The sequence below is a fragment of the Pseudophryne corroboree genome, chromosome 4, assembly GCF_028390025.1.
Source record: "Pseudophryne corroboree isolate aPseCor3 chromosome 4, aPseCor3.hap2, whole genome shotgun sequence".
NCBI lineage: Eukaryota > Metazoa > Chordata > Amphibia > Anura > Myobatrachidae > Pseudophryne > Pseudophryne corroboree.
The window spans coordinates 41,300,373-41,319,401 of NC_086447.1; the positions used below are offsets into that span (position 1 = coordinate 41,300,373).

General features: G+C 47.0%; 1 protein-coding gene across 23 annotated transcripts in view; it reads right to left on the reverse strand.

Annotated features, from left to right (window-relative positions):
* OTOF (otoferlin) overlaps nucleotides 1-19,029 on the reverse strand; it is a 516,469-nt gene that overhangs the window by 274,479 nt on the left and 222,961 nt on the right. For 15 of the 23 annotated variants that reach the window (XM_063914989.1, XM_063914990.1, XM_063914986.1 and 12 more), the window contains exons 6-7: nucleotides 10,202-10,285; nucleotides 5,310-5,363 (exon numbers count right to left, since the gene is read on the reverse strand). The exons of the other annotated variants lie outside the window; for them this stretch is intronic. In XM_063914989.1, coding sequence (XP_063771059.1) covers nucleotides 5,310-5,363; nucleotides 10,202-10,285 — 138 coding nt within the window. The remainder of the gene's footprint in view (nucleotides 1-5,309; nucleotides 5,364-10,201; nucleotides 10,286-19,029) is intronic. 23 annotated transcript variants of the gene reach the window in all.

Consider the following 19,029-nt stretch of genomic DNA (forward strand, 5'->3'; position numbering starts at 1 on the left):
GGTGGCCAGAAGAATTGCGGGACACTTTCGGCGTACAGGCACCACGTACAGAAGACTGGAGCACCACCAAAAACGCCTGAACCTGCCCTGCCATCATCTGAAGCAAGAAGTGGTAATGAGGTGGAATTCAACCCTATATATGCTTCAGAGGTTGGAGGAGCAGCAAAAGGTCATTCAAGCCTATACAATTGAGCACGATATAGGAGGTGGAATGCACCTGTCTCAAGCGCAGTGGAGAATGATTTCAACGTTGTGCAAGGTTCTGCTGCCCTTTGAACTTGCCACACATGAAGTCAGTTCAGACACTGCCAGCCTGAGTCAGGTCATTCCCCTCATCAGGCTTTTGCAGAAGAAGCTGGAGACATTGAAGGAGGAGCTAACACAGAGCGATTCCGCTAGGCATGTGGGACTTGTGGATGGAGCCCTTAATTCGCTTAACAAGGATTCACGGGTGGTCAATCTGTTGAAATCAGAGCACTACATTTTGGCCACCGTGCTCGATCCTAGATTTAAAACCTACCTTGGATCTCTCTTTCCGGCACACACAAGTCTGCTGGGGTTCAAAGACCTGCTGGTGAGAAAATTGTCAAGTCAAGCGGAACGCGACCTGTCAACATCTCCTCCTTCACATTCTCCCGCAACTGGGGGTGCGAGGAAAAGGCTCAGAATTCCGAGCCCACCCGCTGGCGGTGATGCAGGGCAGTCTGGAGCGACTGCTGATGCTGACATCTGGTCTGGACTGAAGGACCTGCCAACGATTACGGATACGGACATGTCGTCTACTGGCACTGCATATGATTCTCTCCCCATTGAAAGAATGGTGGAGGATTATATGAGTGACCGCATCCAAGTAGGCATGTCAGACAGTCCGTACTTATACTGGCAGGAAAAAGAGGCAATTTGGAGGCCCTTGCACAAACTGGCTTTATTCTACCGAAGTTGCCCTCCCACAAGTGTGTACTCCGAAAGAGTGTTCAGTGCCGCCGCTCACCTTGTCAGCAATCGGCGTACGAGGTTACTTCCAGAAAATGTGGAGAAGATGATGTTCATTAAAATGAATTATAATCAATTCCTCCGTGGAGACATTGACCAGCAGCAATTGCCTCCACAAAGTACACAGGGAGCTGAGATGGTGGATTCCAGTGGGGACGAATTGATAATCTGTGAGGAGGAGGATGTACACGGTGATATATCGGAGGATGATGATGAGGTGGACATCTTGCCTCTGTAGAGCCAGTTTGTGCAAGGAGAGATTAATTGCTTCTTTTTTGGTAGGGGTCCAAACCAACCCGTCATTTCAGTCACAGTCGTGTGGCAGACCCTGTCACTGAAATGATGGGTTGGTTAAAGTGTGCATGTCCTGTTTATACAACATAAGGGTGGGTGGGAGGGCCCAAGGACAATTCCATCTTGCACCTCTTTTTTCTTTCATTTTTCTTTGCGTCATGTGCTGTTTGGGGAGTATTTTTTTGAAGGGCCATCCTGCGTGACACTGCAGTGCCACTCCTAGATGGGCCAGGTGTTTGTGTCGGCCACTAGGGTCGCTTATCTTACTCACACAGCTACCTCATTGCGCCTCTTTTTTTCTTTGCGTCATGTGCTGTTTGGGGAGTGTTTTTTGGAAGGGCCATCCTGCGTGACACTGCAGTGCCACTCCTAGATGGGCCAGGTGTTTGTGTCGGCCACTAGGGTCGCTTATCTTACTCACACAGCTACCTCATTGCGCCTCTTTTTTTCTTTGCGTCATGTGCTGTTTGGGGAGTGTTTTTTGGAAGGGCCATCCTGCGTGACACTGCAGTGCCACTCCTAGATGGGCCAGGTGTTTGTGTCGGCCACTAGGGTCGCTTATCTTACTCACACAGCTACCTCATTGCGCCTCTTTTTTTCTTTGCGTCATGTGCTGTTTGGGGAGTGTTTTTTGGAAGGGCTATCCTGCGTGACACTGCAGTGCCACTCCTAGATGGGCCAGGTGTTTGTGTCGGCCACTAGGGTCGCTTATCTTACTCACACAGCTACCTCATTGCGCCTCTTTTTTTCTTTGCGTCATGTGCTGTTTGGGGAGTGTTTTTTGGAAGGGCCATCCTGCGTGACACTGCAGTGCCACTCCTAGATGGGCCAGGTGTTTGTGTCGGCCACTAGGGTCGCTTATCTTACTCACACAGCTACCTCATTGCGCCTCTTTTTTTCTTTGCGTCATGTGCTGTTTGGGGAGTGTTTTTTGGAAGGGCCATCCTGCGTGACACTGCAGTGCCACTCCTAGATGGGCCAGGTGTTTGTGTCGGCCACTAGGGTCGCTTAGCTTACTCACACAGCTACCTCATTGCGCCTCTTTTTTTCTTTGCGTCATGTGCTGTTTGGGGAGTGTTTTTTGGAAGGGCCATCCTGCGTGACACTGCAGTGCCACTCCTAGATGGGCCAGGTGTTTGTGTCGGCCACTAGGGTCGCTTAGCTTAGTCATCCAGCGACCTCGGTGCAAATTTTAGGACTAAAAATAATATTGTGAGGTGTGAGGTGTTCAGAATAGACTGAAAATGAGTGGAAATTATGTTTTTTGAGGTTAATAATACTTTGGGATCAAAATGACCCCCAAATTCTATGATTTAAGCTGTTTTTTAGTGTTTTTTGAAAAAAACACCCGAATCCAAAACACACCGGAATCCGACAAAAAAAATTCGGTGAGGTTTTGCCAAAACGCGGTCGAACCCAAAACACGGCCGCGGAACCGAACCCAAAACCAAAACACAAAACCCGAAAAATTTCAAGTGCACATCTCTACTTTCAACACAATTGTCCCATGTATCCTGCAACCAAAACTTCTCTCCCTAGGGGTTCCAGCACCAATATGCTCCTTGATCGTGGACTTCCTGTCAGCGAGAGAACAAGTGGTGAAAGCAGGAAAGCTCTCGTCAGATGTGCGCTTGATCAGCACGGGGGCCCCCCAAGGATGTGTCCTCTCCCCCCGGCTCTTCTCTTTATACACCAATGACTGTACCTCAGCCAATCAATCGGTAAAAATCATAAAATTTGCAGGCGACACCACCGTCATTGGTCTAATCAAGGAAGGAGATGAGTTGGCATACAGACGCGAGATGGACCGGCTAACTCTGTGGTGTGGTAAGAACAACCTTAACCTAAGCCCCATCAAAACGGTCGAGATGGTAGTGGACTTTAGGAAGAAACCTGCTGCCATGCCCCCACTAGTGATTGCTGACAGCATGGTGCCGCGGGTCGATTCCTTAATATTCCTTGGGTCTAAAATCTCCCGCGACCTCAAATGGGGGCCAAACATAGGCTCCATCGTCAAGAAGGCACAACAGAGAATGTTCTTTCTGAGGAAACTCAGGAAATCCAATATCCCGCAGAAGCTGATGCTCACTTTCTACACAGCCATTGTGGAGTCTGTCCCATGTTCATCAAACCGACAGACAGTGGCTACAGAAAGTGGGGAGGTCGGCAGAAAGGGTCGTCGGGGCCATTCTTCCCTCTGTCTACGACATATACATGTTCAGAGTGAAGAAGCGGGCTGGGAAAATCGTGGTGGAGAAGCTACACCCTTGGCCACGTCCTGTCTGAAACTCTTCCATCAGGCAGGCGTAACAGGTCCATTCCCGCCTAGTCAACCAAAACCTCTTAAAGCTTCTTCCCACTAGCTGTTCATTTACTAAACAATGTCTAAAGTTCCTGGAGCTATGAACTGAGACACTATCTCGCACAGTGTTCCCGTAGTAATGTACAATATGCTATGTACTGTATGTATGTCTACACGTTATGTTCCATATCATGTTACGTAACCACCCTCCATGTTGTTATCTGGCGATGCACTGTAACCGCAAACAATTAGTTCACAAACCATTGATGATTACGAATCATCGATGGTCAATGGCCATCCCTACTATTCATATGTGCTGATTACATTACTGTCCTCATGCACCCTTGGGTGCTATCTACATGACGAAGTCACAGGGACATAAAGATGGATCTTCGCTCATCTTCTCTCCTCTGCTGCGCCTAGGTGCACCATGGTTTGTTACCATAAGCCTTTCATCTATTGTTCTCAGCTGCAATACAATACAGAGAGAACAATACAGCAGGGGATTAAGTAATTACAGCAGGGGATTAAGTCATTACAGCAGGGGAGTAAGTCTGACTGACCAGTCTCAGTTAATCATATTAAAGGCCAAGATAAAGATGGCTCCATCTGTATATAACTTTTGTTATACATCAAACCCACAAATGTCTACTATATAAGAAACCTGGTAATATGATAAAACTAAGCATGGACCTCACTGTGAATTCATATCAGTACTGGCATATCAGCATAATCAATCAGTTCTGACTTTATCACCAATCACAACTGAGGGGATATTTACTGAAGGTCGATTTTCATCTATTTTCATCTGTATCAAATCAATGACTTAAATCAATGTTGTGTTTCTTTCCAAGGCTAAAACACACATTTACTAACATCTAAAAATGTATATATATATATATATATATATATATATATATATAAAAAAAAAAAAATAACCTGTTAGTAAATGTGTGCTTTAGCCCCTGAAAGTCAACTTCGAATTAAATCGATGGCCATCAATTTGAAATCAATAAAAATAGATGAAGATCCACCTTTAGGAAATATAGAACCTCACAACACCAGGCGCTAATTAAAATAAATATATATATATATATTGAAATATTGTTTATAAAAGTTTAATCATAAGCTGCAATAAACACACAAAACATGCTTGTGTGAACACGTACAAACTCCACACCATATACATGGATGTGGAACAAGGGAATTTTTCTTACAAGATGTGCGCTGATTTCATTAACCCCAGTCTGATATGTACCAAAAACCACCAGAAGAGTTTTGCAATAAATTTGCTTTTTTAAAAATTTTCTATCAATATAAATAATTTTTCTTTATAACTGGTAACATATTCTAAAAATATCACATATATATAAGCGAGAGTATCACATGAATACAAACACATACATAAAAAACAATCTACTAATATACTTTACACAATTATGATGGCTTTGGGAAATATAACCCTTTGGTGTGTTATGATGTCATCACTTCAGTATACAGCGTGGTATGTATTATTAGGGTATAGCTACCCCCACTGTACATCACTAGAGATATTAGAAGTTACATAACTCTGCTGTGACCAGCAATATCCATATAACGCACAACGCTGGGGGGTGTATATTCCATACATATTCCGCAGGGGCTACGGCACGCTTTCTGTGACATGCCTCCCATCTGACTTCTGATACTATTAGTTCTTTGCACAGCATACATCACTTACCTGGTCACTGCCTTGTAACCGTCGTTCATCTTGTTCCGCGTCTCGGACACCCGGCTGATATACAGGATGTAAGCGGGAGAGAAATATGGATTTATCATGCAGGGTCCCCAGGACAGACACTTGCATGCACTTCTTATATACTTGCTATGCTAAAGTTGTGGTGGAACTACAAGTGCTAGCATGACCTTTGAGCTGGTTATTCGTTCAGCGATAACAGGTCGGATAAAATCTCAGAAGGAAAATAACAAACTGCTGTTTCCTAAATGTGAGGCAATCTAATCTGTGTGACCGGGGGGACTAGTGATGACAATATAGGACAGGTGCTGTGTCCCGTAGCAACCGCGAAACGCTGACAGCTGTTCTATCTTTAATAAAACACATGATTAAGCAAACATTTGTATGTGTTTAATAAAAATAACCCGGAGTCCGGAGTTCGCAGTCATACTGTAGATCTCTCCTGTCACACATTAATGATCGCCCGCTTTATATAATGCCATATTATCCCAATCCATCCCATCACACCCCAATGTGCACAGCACAACATGCAGCAAAAAGGTAGAATCGCCAAGCTGGCATGCCATAGATATATTCCATTATTACAGTACAAAGGGGAATTATTAGAAACAAATAATTGGATGCCAGTTTTCATCAGGCAGAGATTCACCTGCCCATGACTAAGCGGCACGTCCTATTTTTGGGCAAGTTCAGGCCAGGTCACCTCGATTAGAATTGGGGGGGATCCCTTACCCCGTTATCTGGAGCCCCCAGTTCTGCTGGTAGGTGAGTGCACTGCAACCCTCAGCTCAGGGACCTGTTCATTCCTGCTCCATGAAGCACTGATAGCTGACAGTGTTATTGGCTCCACCAGTGGCCCTAAGTTACAGGTAACATGGCAGACGGGGGCCCCCAATTGTTACGCACTGGATACAGAAAAATAAACATGAATGTGTAAACTGCCCCAGGATACAAGAATAGGCAGTGACAATGACAGGGGGCAATTTCAGGAGGTAAAAAGTGTCTGGAACAACCGGAGGCCATTTATCCAATGTCTCGCAAGCGGCAATGACCAATGCGGCTCTGTGTGTGTGTGTTATTATATAACGCGGCGACTCCCAGAGACGGAATTACCGGCGTTCTGCGGAACAGAAACCAGACATGGGATAATTTCCCTTCCAAATCTTTTTCTGCAGAATTACCAGTTTATATAATTCAGCAGAAATGTTACAAGTGCGTGGCGTCTGTCAGCGGTAAGAGTAATCATTCCTCTCATCCCAATTAGGGGCTTTTCACAACCTTAATGAAGAGTTTTGTCTGCGCCCTCGGAGTGTGACATAGCTGTCGGCAGACGCGTCATCCTGCCATTGATATGAAATGTAACGTGTCTGACAGGTGTCAGGGTTATATAATGTGGGAGATCTGCGGCTCGTTCCGGGGCTGGAGAGGAAGCAGGGCCGTCATTATACAGTGACAGAACTGCAGCATGTACTGTACCACAGGGTCATAAAGGCAGCGGACCATGGCGGGGCCTGTACTTTACGCAGCACGGCGCGCTATTCAGGACGTTTATTTTCATGATAAAAATTCAGAAATTAGTGTTCTATTCAGCAAAGGGTTAACGGAGGAGAGAACGCAATTATCTTCTCCATTCAGACCTGATCATAGATGTGCGGAAACAAAGCACATATACGATCAACTTCTGAGACATGTGGGGGGACACCCGGCACTGGGGAAGTCACGCCGTATCCAGCCCCCCCACCAGCAGACATGAAAAAGCATTGTACGGCGATGATGCTTTTACATGGTTCGTGTATCTGTCTGCCTACTCAGCCTAGCTGCAAAGACAGATTTCTATCCGCCATGTTAAGGGTCGCAGTGGCTGCGTGTGACGTCACGCAGCCGCGGCGACCCGTCCCAGCAACGGTCTTTACATGCCTCCGTTGTCCGGACCGAGCCCCTTAAACGGAGCGTCGACTCCCACAAAATGCAGCATCAATGCCCCGTTCCCGCCTCCCATCCAGGGGGTAAATTTACTAAGATGGGAGTTCTATTTAAGATGGGATGTTGCCCATAGCAACCAGTCAGATTCCAGGTATTATCTTCTAGAAGGTCCTAGATAAATGAGAAATAAAATCTGATTGGTTGCTCTGGGCAACATCCCCATCTTAAATAGAAATCCCATCTTAGTAAATTTACCACCAGGTCTTAAACCGCATTCTGGAGAGAACGCAGTTTAGGACCTTGCACAAGTAGGGGTGTACGCGCATGTGCAGAAATCGCTCCATAGCGATTTTTGCACACTTGCGACAGGGACTGAATTAGGCCCTTAATGCGTTACGCTATTCAGCAAGTATCGAAACGTTAATTTTCCCGCAGAACCAAAAAGAGAAGGTTTTGTTTTTGGATTTCTGAAAACAAAGCCTTCTAGACCTTCGCAGGAATGGCGTGCACGTTTTTTTTGCTGAATAGCTACGTTAAAAAAAGTGGGGGGGAAAAATATTGCGCAGTTATTGCCTGATAATAATATGGACAATATGGAGATTTTTGCTGAATACGGCCTCATGAGAGAATATAATAAGGAGACGAGGGGCAACTCTATCTCGGTGGTCAGATACATAGCTCAGTTATGAATACCCACACGGAAAGTCGCTGCTGTGCTTATTCTGTGTGTGATCTATCTGCGCCATGAGTGATGGCGACAGATATAGCTGAGCGCTACACAGATCATTGATCTGTAAGTTCCCTGCAGGTAATGGCGGCTGCCTGTTTGTCCGTCAGGAGAAGTTTAGCCATTGACAGAAGCTGAACAGGTGATATTACCATGGATGGAAGCTTGCCATTTCAACTGATCTACTGCATGTACCTGTAGCTAATAAGTGGTGCAGGTAAAGACACACCTGTAGGCTATAAATCTCTAGCTCCCTCCAGTGGCAGATGACAACAAGTGCAGCCGGTATAATTTGTGAGCTGCAACTGTCTTGTAGGATATACAGTAGCAGCCCAGCGGCCTGCAACATGTAGACGCACCCCAGCTGCTGTGGAACTACACATCCCAGCATACCTTGCCGCAGTTTTAGCAGACACTAACAGTATAGCTGTGGCAGAGCAGAAGTTCCTACCCCTAGTATAGTAGCATAGGCCACATTTTCTTTTCTAACGGCATTACATGGTACTGACTTTTTTAATTTTTTACAAAAATGTCCCCGCTATGTACTATGGGGGTAATTCTGAGTTGATCGCAGCAGGATTTTTGTTAGCAGTTGGGCAAAACCATGTGCACTGCAGGGGAGGCAAATTTAACATGTGCAGAGAGAGTTAGGGTGTGTACACACGGTGAGATTTTTTCTTAAGATTTTGACTATATAGTCAAAATCGTAAGAAAAGTTAGTGCAGATCGCAAGGTAAAAGTCACCTTGCGATCCCGATGCGTGGTCCCGCCAGGTCGGCATCGCAAGAAAAGATAGACTGTGCAGGCAAGTCAATCCTTGCTAGATCGGTGTACTATCTAGTTCATCTCACATGTCAATGACATCTCTTAGATTTGGGTGTGGTGTGTTCAATCTGCAATCTAATTTGCAGTGTAAAAATAAAGCAGTCAGTATTTACCCTGCACAGAAACAAAATAACCCACCCAAATCTAACTCTCTCTGCACATGTTATATCTGCCTCCCCTGCAGTGCACATGGTTTTGCCCAACTGCTAACAAAAATCCTGCTGCGATCAACTCAGAATTACCCCCTATGTGTAGCAAGCAGGGGCAGCGGTAGCGATGTGAGTTACATCCCCGGCACGTCGGAGGAGTCTCTCACATTCTCCCCTGGGGACTCTGGTTCTGTTGTTTCCGGAGCCGGGGCGGAGGCAGCGCGCGCGGGATCGTAATACAGTTTTTACGCCGTATGAAGATGACGTAAACCAATGCAAAGCTCTTTGGAGTTTGGGACATAGGGGTTAGACCGTAGTTCCCATCGATAGTAATGGAGGCCGTGGTCTGCAGCGCTAATGAGCTTTTTGGCTACTAGTACATAATGGGAATATATATAACTATGGAGACACTGCTGCTTCTGCATCGTTTTATGAATAATGGGGTAAATAGGCGAGTGAGTACCGCCATCTTTATCCATAATGGCTGCAGGGTGTGCGGAGCGTGCGGGCCCCTCAGCTCCGCACTGCACACCCAGACACTACCTGACGCTTCTGCTGTGGGGGACCTAGTACACGGGTGTGGTTCATCAAATCGACAGTATCTAGGTCGACAATGTTTAACTTTAGGTCGACCACTATAGGTCGACAGTCACTAGGTCGACATGGATGGAAGGTCGACAGGGTTTCTAGGTCGACATGTGCTAGGTCGACAGGTCTAAAGGTCGACATGAGGATATTTTTTTTTTTTCGTTTTCTTCGTAGAGTGACCGGGATCCCAAATTAGTGCACCGCGTCCCCTCGCATGGCCCGCTTCGCTCGCCATGCTTCGGGCATGGTGCCTTTGCTCTGCTACCGCTTCGCTCGGCACAGATTACCGTTCCAATCGTAGTCCACGTGGATCGTTAAGTATGAAAAAATGCAAAAAAAGAAAAAAAATTTGAAAAACTCATGTCGACCTTTAGACCTGTCGACCTAGCACATGTCGACCTAGAAACCCTGTCGACCTTCCATCCATGTCGACCTAGTGACTGTCGATCTATAGTGGTCGACCTAAACATTGTCGACCTAGATACTGTCAATCTTCAGACCGGATCCCCTAGTACAGTGTACGGCACTGGTATATAATGGGAGGGAGGATTGTGGTCGGTAGCAGGATAGAGGCCACACATTGTATAGACACAGCACACAGGAGACACAGCACACAGGAGACACAGCAGCACAGCACCCCATGCAGATCACCACAGGCCCGCTACCTGGACAGTAGGGAGCACTGGCTGTTATTATCACCCTCTCCCATTTCGTCTTCACTGTTATAATCGTCCACATCATCTTCATTCCTGGGGGCAGCAACACAACACAAAGGTGAGTACCCCTGGCAGTGCCAGCTACACACACCCAGAACACTGCTACATGTGACATTATACAGGGAGGCGCAGGACAGGCCACCCACCTATAGATAAGAACGTTACATGTTATATTGTCATACAGGACTAGTATTACACACTGTGACCGGGTGACCTCGCGCCAACAGTGATTTATAATATTAAAGATTCCTTCTTACCGTCAGTAACAGCCTGTTACTGACTCCACCCACTGCGCAGTGGACAGGTAACTAGCTGCCACCACCAAGCTCCTACAGAGGCACTTGGAACCGCTTACTTCCACCCCGGCTCCTATACTGCCACCTGGAACCGACTACTTCTGGATCAGTGGGTAGCTTGCAGAGGGCGTGAGTGTGAAGACACTGGCTCAGTACAGAACAGCCAGAGAAGGGAGAAACATTTGCACTAATCTGGTGGTCACAGGACACAACAGTCGTCTTAGAGGCAAGATGTTTATTGCTCAAATGTCTTTAAAAAGACAAAGTCCCATCGCTAAAGGTGCTAGGGACTATTCACGGCATTCAGATATCATCAGAAGTACTCTCCTTGATGTTCAAAAGGATATACACACACACAAAGGGCTCACATGCCCTCTTTGTATCCCATTCTTACACACAGTACCACAAGGGTTAAACTTACCCTTAACCAATCACACTATCTCAAAATAGGGGTGGGATGTACTAAGCTAAAAATTCGGTAAATCCCTGTTTACCGCATTTTCCTAATGTACAAAGCCCCGGCCGCCGGGTCAGCGCCGCGGAGGGGATCGCCAGCTTGTGCTATGGGCTTCCCTCCGCAGCGGATCCCTCCCAGCATGCCCGCGGCCAGCCCCGTCATTCTGCACATGCGCAGAATGACTCCGTGGGGGCCGAAACCCGGAAGTCAGGGAGCCGCCGGGGATCGTGGAGGACAGCTCTTATTGGGAGAGCTTTCAAAGAAAGGGCTTGTTCATTCATCTCCAACCCCCCCCCCCCCCCCCCCCCCTTTCTGGTGCCAGGACAATTACTGTACATAGAAACATGGAATTTGACGGCAGAGAAGAACCACTTGGGGCGGGATTTACTATAAGCCATCGTCGCCTCTCGCCGCCTACCGCAGCGATACTAATCGCATATGTACTAACATATGCGATTAGTATCGCAATGCAGTATAGGAGGCCCCCCGCAATGATGTCTGCCGGGGTCTGTGGGGGTCGTCGGGGGTCAGGGGGGTCTCCGTCACCTCCCAGACTCGGGAGGTGACCTGTGCAGGGAGTCCCCAGGCTCCTCCTCCTCCCCCCTGCAGCCGGTAGGAGACAAGGCTGTGATGCGGGGGAGAAGGAGGAGGGGGGCTGCACCGGCAGCATCTCAGGTATGCCGGGGGGAAGGGGGGGTCGTCGTGAGCGGCGCGGGGTGGTGGCGGGATGCGGCACGGGGCGGCGGCGGCGGCGGCAAGAATCCCATAGGCTTCTATAGGGTATCGCCATAAAAAGATGGCGATACCCTATGAGGCGAAAACGCGGCGGTCGGGAGTTAGTACATATGAAAATGCGGTAAAACGGGGGTTTTACCGCATTTTCCCTTTAGTAAATCCCGCCCTTGGCCCATCTAGTCTGCCCCCTTTTTTATCCTTTAGGTAATCTCAACCCTTTTTGATCCTTATTTCTTTGTAAGGATATTCATATGCCTATCCCAAGCATGTTTAAATTGCCCTACAGTCTTAGCCTCTACCACCTCTGATGGGAGGCTATTCCACTTATCCACTACCCTTTCTGTGAAGTAATTTTTCCTTAAATTTCCCCTGAACCTCCCCCCTCCAGTCTCAGTGCATGTCCTCGAGTTCTAATACTTCTCTTCATTTGGAGAATGTTTCCCTCCTGGACTTTGTTAAGATCTTTGGTATATTTGAAAGTTTCTATCATGTCCCCCCTTTTCCTTCTCTCCCCCAAACTATACATGTTAAGATCTTTTAGCCTTTCTGGGTAAGTTTTGTGATGTAGGACATGCACCATTTTAGTTGCCCTTCTTTGTACAGTCACTAATGTATTTATATCCTTCTGGAGATATGGTCTCCAGAACTGGACACAGTATTCCAGATGGGGCCGCACCAATGACCTATACAGTACTGTGTGAGACTGTCCCAGAACAATCAGCTTCTACCTTACATGTTACAGCCTGTGTTTAAAAAATAACAGGAGCCGATTGATTGGTTGGTACTTTATCTCTCGTAAGTTTATCTCTTTCCAAGCTTTGATAAATACCCCCCAAATGTCAAAGCCTTCTGAAACAAAATACCTTCCTATAAGTGCAAAGTCCAGGCAGTTATACATGCGTTCCCATAATTCTCCAACTGCGCACAGCACATATAACATGTAAAACATTGTATTAAACATTTACAGTACATGTAATTTGATAGTTCACATGAAAGTGGCACTACAGCCCAAGAGGTTAACCCCCTCAGTGCCACAGCCGCCATCTTGGCCATGCGGCCTGGGTCTCAATCTACACACACCATTATAATGTCCAGCACTGGAAGATTTACTGGGATTCCTCTGCTGTTACACAAACTTATCTCAGCAGTACATAGGTATTATGTAAAGCAACAGCCCCAGCTATTATATACAGCACCAGTCCCAGGTATTATGTACAGCACCAGTCCCAGGTATTATATACAGCACCAGTCCCAGGTATTATATACAGCACCAGTCCCAGGTATTATATACAGCACCAGTCCCAGGTATTATATACAGCACCAGTCCCAGGTATTATATACAGCACCAGTCCCAGGTATTATACACAGCACCAGTCACAGGTATTATATACAGCACCAGTCCCAGGTATTATAAACAGCACCAGTCCCAGGTATTATATACAGCACCAGTCACGGGTATTATATACAGCACCTGTCCCAGGTATTATATACAGCACCAGTCCCAGGTATTATATACAGCACCAGTCCCAGGTATTATATACAGCACCAGTCCCAGGTATTATATACAGCACCAGTCCCAGGTATTATATACAGCACCAGTCCCAGGTATTATATACAGCACCAGTCCCAGGTATTATATACAGCACCAGTCCCAGGTATTATATACAGCACCAGTCACGGGTATTATATACAGAACCAGTCCCAGGTATTATTATATACAGCACTGGTGCCAGGTATTATATATAGCACCAGTCCCAGGTATTATATACAGCACCAGTCCCAGGTATTATAAACAGCACTGATGAAAGGTAAGCACCAGTCCCAGGTGTTATATACAGCACCAGTCCCAGGTATTATATACAGCACCAGTCCCAGGTATTATATACAGCACCAGTTCCAGGTATTATATACAGCACCAGTCCCAGGTATTACATACAGCACTGGTGCCAGGTATTACATACAGCACCAGTTCCAGGTATTACATACAGCACCAGTCCCAGGTATTATATACAGCACCAGTCATGGGTATTTTATACAGCACCAGTCCCAGGTATTATATACAGCACTGGTGCCAGGTATTATATATAGCACCAGTCCCAGGTATTATATACAGCACCAGTCCCAGGTATTACATACATCACCAGTCCCAGGTATTATATACAACACCAGTCCCAGGTATCGTATACAGCACCAGTCCCAGGTATTATATACAGCACCAGTTCTAGGTATTATATATAGCACCAGTCCCAGGTATTATATACAGGACTGGTGCCAGGTATTATATACAGCACCAGTCCCAGGTATTACATACAGCACTGGTGCCAGGTATTACATACAGCATCAGTGCCAGGTATTATATACAGCACTGGTGCCAGGTATTACATACAGCACCAGTCCCAGGTATTATATACAGCACTGGTGCCAGGTATTACATACAGCACTGGTGCCAGGTATTACATACAGCCTAGTGATGAGCACCGGAAATTTTTCGGGTTTTGTGTTTTGGTTTTGGGTTCGGTTCCGCGGCCGTGTTTTGGGTTCGAACGCGTTTTGGCAAAACCTCACCGAATTTTTTTTGTCGGATTCGGGTGTGTTTTGGATTCGGGTGTTTTTTTCAAAAAAACCCTAAAAAACAGCTTAAATCATAGAATTTGGGGGTCATTTTGATCCCAAAGTATTATTAACCTCAATAACCATAATTTCCACTCATTTTCAGTCTATTCTGAACACCTCACACCTCACAATATTATTTTTAGTCCTAAAATTTGCACCGAGGTCGCTGGATGACTAAGCTCAGCGACCCAAGTGGCCGACACAAACACCTGGCCCATCTAGGAGTGGCACTGCAGTGTCACGCAGGATGGCCCTTCAAAAAACTACTCCCCAAACAGCACATGACGCAAAGAAAAAAAGAGGCGCAATGAGGTAGCTGTGTGACTAAGATAAGCGACCCAAGTGGCCGACACAAACACCTGGCCCATCTAGGAGTGGCACTGCAGTATCACGCAGGATGGCCCTTCCAAAAAACACCCCCCAAACAGCACATGACGCAAAGAAAAAAAGAGGCGCAATGAGGTAGCTGTGTGACTAAGATAAGCGACCCAAGTGGCCGACACAAACACCTGGCCCATCTAGGAGTGGCACTGCAGTGTCACGCAGGATGGCCCTTCCAAAAAACACTCCCCAAACAGCACATGACGCAAAGAAAAAAAGAGGCGCAATGAGGTAGCTGTGTGACTAAGATAAGCGACCCAAGTGGCCGACACAAACACCTGGCCTATCTAGGAGTGGCACTGCAGTGTCACGCAGGATGGCCCTTCCAAAAACTACTCCCCAAACAGCACATGACGCAAAGAAAAATGAAAGAAAAAAGAGGTGCAAGATGGAATTGTCCTTGGGCCCTCCCACCCACCCTTATGTTGTATAAACAGGACATGCACACTTTAACCAACCCATCATTTCAGTGACAGGGTCTGCCACACGACTGTGACTGAAATGATGGGTTGGTTTGGACCCCCACCAAAAAAGAAGCAATTAATCTCTCCTTGCACAAACTGGCTCTACAGAGGCAAGATGTCCACCTCATCATCATCCTCCGATATATCACCGTGTACATCCCCCTCCTCACAGATTATCAATTCGTCCCCACTGGAATCCACCATCTCAGCTCCCTGTGTACTTTGTGGAGGCAATTGCTGCTGGTCAATGTCTCCACGGAGGAATTGATTATAATTCATTTTAATGAACATCATCTTCTCCACATTTTCTGGATGTAACCTCGTACGCCGATTGCTGACAAGGTGAGCGGCGGCACTAAACACTCTTTCGGAGTACACACTTGTGGGAGGGCAACTTAGGTAGAATAAAGCCAGTTTGTGCAAGGGCCTCCAAATTGCCTCTTTTTCCTGCCAGTATAAGTACGGACTGTCTGACGTGCCTACTTGGATGCGGTCACTCATATAATCCTCCACCATTCTTTCAATGGGGAGAGAATCATATGCAGTGACAGTAGACGACATGTCCGTAATCGTTGTCAGGTCCTTCAGTCCGGACCAGATGTCAGCATCAGCAGTCGCTCCAGACTGCCCTGCATCACCGCCAGCGGGTGGGCTCGGAATTCTGAGCCTTTTCCTCGCACCCCCAGTTGCGGGAGAATGTGAAGGAGGAGATGTTGACAGGTTGCGTTCCGCTTGACTTGACAATTTTGTCACCAGCAGTTCTTTGAACCCCAGCAGACTTGTGTCTGCCGGAAAGAGAGATCCAAGGTAGGTTTTAAATCTAGGATCGAGCACGGTGGACAAAATGTAGTGCTCTGATTTCAACAGATTGACCACCCGTGAATCCTTGTTAAGCGAATTAAGGGCTCCATCCACAAGTCCCACATGCCTAGCGGAATCGCTCTGTGTTAGCTAATCCTTCAATGTCTCCAGCTTCTTCTGCAAAAGCCTGATGAGGGGAATGACCTGACTCAGGGTGGCAGTGTCTGAACTGACTTCACGTGTGGCAAGTTCAAAAGGTTGCAGAACCTTGCACAACGTTGAAATCATTCTCCACTGCGCTTGAGACAGGTGCATTCCACCTCCTATATCGTGCTCAGTTGTATAGGCTTGAATGGCCTTTTGCTGCTCCTCCAACCTCTGAAGCATATAGAGGGTTGAATTCCACCTCGTTACCACTTCTTGCTTCAGATGATGGCAGGGCAGGTTCAGGCGTTTTTGGTGGTGCTCCAGTCTTCTGTACGTGGTGCCTGTACGCCGAAAGTGTCCCGCAATTCTTCTGGCCACCGACAGCATCTCTTGCACGCCCCTCTCGTTTTTTAAATAATTCTGCACCACCAAATTCAAGGTATGTGCAAAACATGGGACGTGCTGGAATTTGCCCATATTTAATGCACACACAATATTGCTGGCGTTGTCCGATGCCACAAATCCACAGGAGAGTCCAATTGGGGTAAGCCATTCTGCGATGATCTTCCTCAGTTGCCGTAAGAGGTTTTTAGCTGTGTGCGTATTCTGGAATGCGGTGATACAAAGCGTAGCCTGCCTAGGAAAGAGTTGGCGTTTGCGAGATGCTGCTACTGGTGCCGCCGCTGCTGTTCTTGCGGCGGGAGTCCATACATCTACCCAGTGGGCTGTCACAGTCATATAGTCCTGAGCCTGCCCTGCTCCACTTGTCCACATGTCCGTGGTTAAGTGGACATTGGGTACAACTGCATTTTTTAGGACACTGGTGAGTCTTTTTCTGAGGTCTGTGTACATTTTCGGTATCGCCTGCCTAGAGAAATGGAACCTAGATGGTATTTGGTACCGGGGACACAGTACCTCCAACAAGTCTCTAGTTGGCTCTGCAGTAATGATGGATACCGGAACCACGTTTCTCACCGCCCAGGATGCCAAGGCCTCAGTTTTCCGCTTTGCAGCAGGATGACTGCTGTGATATTTCATCTTCCTCGCAAAGGACTGTTGGACAGTCAATTGCTTGGTGGAAGTAGTAAAAGTGGTCTTACGAGTACGACTTCCCCTCTGGGATGACCATCGACTCCCAGCAGCAACAACAGCAGCGCCAGCAGCAGTAGGCGTTACACGCAAGGATGCATCGGAGGAATCCCAGGCAGGAGAGGACTCGTCAGAATTGCCAGTGACATGGCCTGCAGGACTATTGGCATTCCTGGGGAAGGAGGAAATTGACACTGAGGGAGTTGGTGGGGTGGTTTGCGTGAGCTTGGTTACAAGAGGAAGGGATTTACTGGTCAGTGGACTGCTTCCGCTGTCGCCCAAAGTTTTTGAACTTGTCACTGACTTATGATGAATGCGCTGCAGGTGACGTATAAGGGAGGATGTTCCGAGGTGGTTAATGTCCTTACCCCTACTTATTACAGCTTGACAAAGGCAACACACGGCTTGACAAATGTTGTCCGCATTTCTGTTGAAATACTTCCACACCGAAGAGCTGATTTTTTTGGTATTTTCACCAGGCATGTCAATGGCCCTATTCCTCCCACGGACAACAGGTGTCTCCCCGGGTGCCTGACTTAAACAAACCACCTCACCATCAGAATCCTCCTGGTCAATTTCCTCCCCAGCGCCAGCAACACCCATATCCTCCTCATCCTGGTGTACTTCAACACTGACATCTTCAATCTGACTATCAGGAACTGGACTGCGGGTGCTCCTTCCAGCACTTGCAGGGGGCGTGCAAATGGTGGAAGGCGCATGCTCTTCACGTCCAGTGTTGGGAAGGTCAGGCATCGCAAACGACACAATTGGACTCTCCTTGTGGATTTGTGATTTCGAAAAACGCACAGTTCTTTGCTGTGCTTTTGCCAGCTTGAGTCTTTTCATTTTTCTAGCGAGAGGCTGAGTGCTTCCATCCTCATGTGAAGCTGAACCACTAGCCATGAACATAGGCCAGGGCCTCAGCCGTTCCTTGCCACTCCGTGTGGTAAATGGCATATTGGCAAGTTTACGCTTCTCCTCCGACAATTTTATTTTAGATTTTTGAGTCCTTTTTTTACTGATATTTGGTGTTTTGGATTTTACATGCTCTGTACTATGACATTGGGCATCGGCCTTGGCAGACGACTTTGATGGCATTTCATCGTCTCGGCCATGACTAGTGGCAGCAGCTTCAGCACGAGGTGGAAGTCGATCTTGATCTTTCCCTATTTTTGGAACCTCAACATTTTTGTTCTCCATATTTTAATAGGCACAACTAAAAGGCACCTCAGGTAAACAATGGAGATGGATGGATACTAGTATACTTATGGATGGACGAGCGACTGCCGACACAGAGGTAGCTACAGCCGTGGACTACCGTACTGCGTCTGCTGCTAATATAGACTGGATGATAATGATATAAAAAATATATATATATCACTACTGCAGCCGGACAGGTATATATTATATAATGACGGACCTGCTGGACACTGTCAGCACTGCAGACTCCTAAAGTAAGCTACTAGTATCAAGAAGATAGAAAAAAAAAACACCACAGGTAGGTGGTATACAATTATGGATGGACGAGCGACTGCCGACACAGAGGTAGCTACAGCCAAGGACTACCGTACTGCGTCTGCTGCTAATATAGACTGGATGATAATGATATAAAAAAATAAGATTTTACTTACCGATAAATCTATTTCTCGTAGTCCGTAGTGGATGCTGGGGACTCCGTCAGGACCATGGGGATTAGCGGCTCCGCAGGAGACAGGGCACAAAAATAAAGCTTTAGGATCAGGTGGTGTGCACTGGCTCCTCCCCCTATGACCCTCCTCCAAGCCTCAGTTAGGA